This window comes from Gavialis gangeticus, unplaced genomic scaffold (assembly GCF_001723915.1).
Source record: "Gavialis gangeticus isolate Ggan-Ray unplaced genomic scaffold, GavGan_comp1, whole genome shotgun sequence".
Classification (NCBI taxonomy): Eukaryota; Metazoa; Chordata; order Crocodylia; family Gavialidae; genus Gavialis; species Gavialis gangeticus.
In genome coordinates this window covers 109354894-109359389 of record NW_017728992.1, presented here as the reverse complement: position 1 = coordinate 109359389, position 4496 = coordinate 109354894, and the positions used below count along the sequence as shown (strand labels likewise).

Genomic DNA, 4496 nt, shown 5'->3' with positions numbered 1-4496 from the left:
CAAAAGCTGCTATCGCTAGACTCTGCTTAGAAGCCCAGGTGAAACAACAAGATGGTTTTAATCCAGTTTAAAAGTTGCTATGTGCTGCAACTGATACTGTCATTTCAAGAGTAGGTTAGAGAGGCACTTGGTTGGGTGATTTAGGGAGGTATGATCCTGCCTTGAGCACGGGGCTGGACTAGATCTCATGAGGTCTCTTCCAGCCCTACCTGTCCTCTGATCCTATAATCTACATCCTAGCAAGAGATTCTTTCCAGGTAGGACTCAGAGATACCAGGTCCTATTTTACGCTTGCTCTGTCAAGAGAAAATTTCAGTGATATTAAGCAATTCCAAAGCAACAGCCCCTGGAGACTGAAGGTGTAGACAGATTTCACAGCTATACTAGTATTAAATTATACTGGTATAAGATATTCTGACAGCTGTTGTCTGTCTGCTCCTAGAGCAGCGTAAGTGGGACAAAACTGTTGTAATTCTGTTTTATTCTGTGTTAAAGTTACAGTGATTTAACTCACTTATACCACTACAGGAGAGGGCAGACTTAACAGCTGAACCAGAACAACAGAGGCAGACTTCTGAGCTCCAGGTCCCCCCTCCCCTTTTGAAAGTTTAAAGTTACACCTGCCCACAGCCCGTATGTATGTCCACAAAACATTTTTTTTTAATTTGGCTATGAAAATCTTCAACCTTTTAGGTCCCAAAATTGTTTACCTTAAAAGTTGTTTTTCCTTCCCGGAACTGAGAGGAGGATTGCCCAGATGATGATCTTTTTACAACTGATTGTCGCAGCAGGAAAGATATTTAAAAAACAAAAACAAAAACTGAAATGTGTACCCCAAACACAATATACATCTATGTAAGCGTACTCTCCATCAGAGCTTGTGTTGATTTTTTCTTTTTTATTTCTGAGATGTAGCTGGGTGTGTGCTACCTTTTTTTGTTTTTTAATTTTCTTCCTGCTGCATTCAATGATTTAGGCAGAAAGAATGTTAGGAAATTGTACCTCTTTACAGGAGCAAGGAATAAATTAAAGTTTTTAAGTCTGATGGTATCTTTCCAAAACGGGCAGCTCAACAGTCCCAATGAAACTGATAGAAACCTAGAAGTGATTAATTCTGAGTTGCTCAGAGAGCAAGAACTATAGTTACTTTCACAGCATACTTTAAAAGTGACCAAAGCAAGTAGTTCTGTTCAGCTATACACTGAACAGGACTAGGGGTGCACCGATAGTGATTTTTGGGGCCAATACTGATAGCCAATTTTTAAGGAGGAGTATCAGCCAATACTGATCCAATTTCTGATACCAGCCCAGCAGCTTGAAAAGCAGTGTCCAGCTTGTAAGTCTGTGATGGAAGGGGGTGGAGGGGGGAGGGAATAGAAGGGAAGGGGCATGGGGGTGCAGATCAAGGCCCCTGCAGTGAGTGAGGAAGTGGGGCTGGGGAGGGGCAGGGTGAGGGACAGAGCCACAAGCAGCTCATCCAGGGAGCATGGGGAGGGGGGACAGCTCCTGCTACTGCGTGCACCCTGGAAAGACACTGCGGTGGGGGGTGGCGTGCACTCCCTGGATCTGCGCCAAGTGGGGTGGGGCAGAGCGGGCCGGGCTCCCGCTACTAGCTGGAGTCAGGGCTGCACTAGGCTCTTCCCGGCAAGGGCTGGGCTGCACTCAGGGTGGGTGATGGCAGCACTCGGAGGAGGGCTACAGTGGGGGCTGCAGCCACTCTAAAATTCACTGTAGCCACCCCAGCCTCCCTTCCCAGTGCCACCACCTGCCCCACCCCGAGCGCAACCCATCCATCCAAGCCCCTGCCAGGAAAAGCCCAGCACTGCCCCAGCCCGCACCTGCAGCCCACCCTGCCCTGCCCCACGCAGATCCAGGGGGCATAACCCCTCCTCCCCCCCCATGCCCTCCCAGGCTGTGCACAGTGGTGGGAGCTGCCCTCCGCTCCCTGGCACAAGCCACAGCTCCGTCCCACACCCCAACTTAGCAGTACCTGCCCCAGCCCCACTCCCTTCCTCACTGTAGGAGTATCTGCATCCCCATGACCCTTCCCTCCCCCTCTCCTCTTCCACCACAACAGACTTACCAGCCGGACGCAGCTCTCCAAGCTGCCAGGCTGTGCTTCTTGCCGCCTATGTTCTGCGCTGCGGCTGCGTGCATGCACAAACCATTTATCCAGCACATTAATCAGGCACATCAGGCCGATTTCCAATGCAGGCAACTTTCTTTATAATCGGTGCTGATATGATATTGGACCGATGTATTGGTGCACTTCTAAACAGGACAGTGGAGAATTTCAAGAGAACTTAATCTAGAATTGTTACAATTTTGCTCATAAAGATCACCAGTAAAAAATGGAAGAGGGTAAAGAATAAAAAAAAAATTATTGCTAAGCTGGAGGTCATTAAACAACAAAGTCATTATGAATGAAAATTACTCAGTAGCCTACCACACACATAATGGTACTTCACAAAATCTCCACTACTTGTCTATCTTCATAGCTAATGGTGTGGAGACACATCTACACCTTCTCAGCACTAGAAATTAATAACCTTTGGGCCATCCTATAACTGAGATATTTCCACTGTTGGCTATTGCAGCTAGAGGATTGTAGCCTCCAGTATTGTGGATCTAGAACTTTTCATGATCTCCAAAATAACTTCAACATTCTTTATACACAGCAGAAACAATATTTTTGTATTATTTAAATTAAATTCTAAAATAGTTTCAAAATAGAAAGATCAGGGTAATTATTTCTAATAAACTGCCTTCACTCCCTGCCCAAAGACAGTATGCAGCACCCCATTCTGAACAACATTCTGGGAAGACAGGAATTATAAGAATTAAGAAAAGGTATTGTAACACAGCACAACTGAAATTGCTCGCAAAAAATACAAGAAGAAACAGTAGCTTATTTGTAGCAATGGAAAAGAGCATCCTAAACAACTTTCAAGTAATTGTTTTCAAAGGTTTTGTTTATTGTATGCATATCCTTGTGGCAGAAAGCTTATGCACATACATTTATTTTCTGAGGTTTTCTCCTCCTTTCTTGACACTGACACAAATATTTTGAATGACTTCTTAACAGCAACTATAACACTTGAGAGCCTTAGGGCTAGGAGGGGGGAAAGAGGGAAATCAAAGCTCCACTTGTCTATCCACTCTTGCTTTTTACTCCTCCACCAAAACACTTTATTATACCTTACAATGCACTCACATCTAGTTTACCCGTAAATTGCATGTTATGAATTGTGAATGATTCTGCACTGCATTATTACCTCTGTTTCTTTGGAAATGCTTCTGAACAGCAATAAATGCAGCATAGTACCTCAGGCAATTTCTTTTGGGTCACCAAAATAAATTCAGAAATAGCAGATATATCATGTTACTACTCTTCTAGGATTGCTGTCTGTAAAGCCTGCCTTATATTTGAGGTGCCAGGCTAAAGGGCACAATTAAACTAAAAGCAAACGCCTCCATTAGTTTGCTGCCAGAGGTCAACACCTATTAAAACAATTTATTCAAATAGAAAATTATCTTACCAGCAAACTGAAGCCCAGGAAAAGATACCCTATACTGGAGAATATTGATACTTTTCTCCCATAACCAATTTGCTGTTTGCTATTAATCTGTCTGTTGTGACTAAGGATTGAGAAGCTGTATGCCCATCTGAAGTACAGTGTACCAACCTTATCCAAAACCCACTAAAGTGAACAGAAAGTCTGCTATTGGCTTCAATGAGCTTTGGATTCCCATTAGCTCTAACCTGGTCATCATAATAAGCTTTAACACCTGCAACCTGTTTCTACATCAAAATCACTGTGTCATTACTTAAATCAGTACTAAAATAATTTAAGAAGTCCAGACCAGATTATCTATAGCTCATGATCCCATCTAATTTAATGGAATAATGAATTAGCCTATACCCATTGCTTCAAGAAGGGTACACAACTTTCACAAATGTGTTATTATTGGCAAAGAATTCATATAAATACTGACCTTGTTTCTTTTAACCCTTCTTTCTGAATGACTTCTAGTATTTGTTTTGCAGTCATTGGTGAGTTGGGGTGTTTTTCCAATGCCTAAAAAGAAACAACAGACATATAAACGACAAGACACAGTCATCCTGTCAATTTGAAAGATTGTGATTTCATGCACTTTTATTTAATTATTTGTGAAGGGTAGGGAACTGTGGTATTGAAATTGGAGTCCTCTGTCTGTTGAAAGGCCAGATATAATCCAGGAAACTGCAGCAAGAACCAGATTTACTTGCTGCTGGTGTGGACTGGATGCTGAAGCATATGGGAAAATTCTTCAAATGAACTAAAAAGAGTTAAAATATGAAACCTATTTTAGGAATTCAGCAATATAGTTTCTTTGAGACGGGAAAAGAAAAAAGAGATACGGAGATTGTAATTTTTTTTTCACCACTTTAAAACAGTCTGAGGTCACTTAAGTACTGTACATAAACTTTGATATGACCTCAAGAGTAAAAAAAA

At 42.4% G+C, this 4496-nt stretch overlaps 1 protein-coding gene across 1 annotated transcript in view; it reads right to left on the bottom strand.

The window, feature by feature from the left end:
- The window catches only part of ASXL3 (additional sex combs like 3, transcriptional regulator), a 232441-nt gene that overhangs the window by 166944 nt on the left and 61001 nt on the right, over positions 1-4496 (bottom strand). The window contains exons 2-3 of the mRNA XM_019526804.1: positions 3997-4079; positions 2220-2222 (exon numbers count right to left, since the gene is read on the bottom strand). Coding sequence (XP_019382349.1) covers positions 2220-2222; positions 3997-4079 — 86 coding nt within the window. The remainder of the gene's footprint in view (positions 1-2219; positions 2223-3996; positions 4080-4496) is intronic.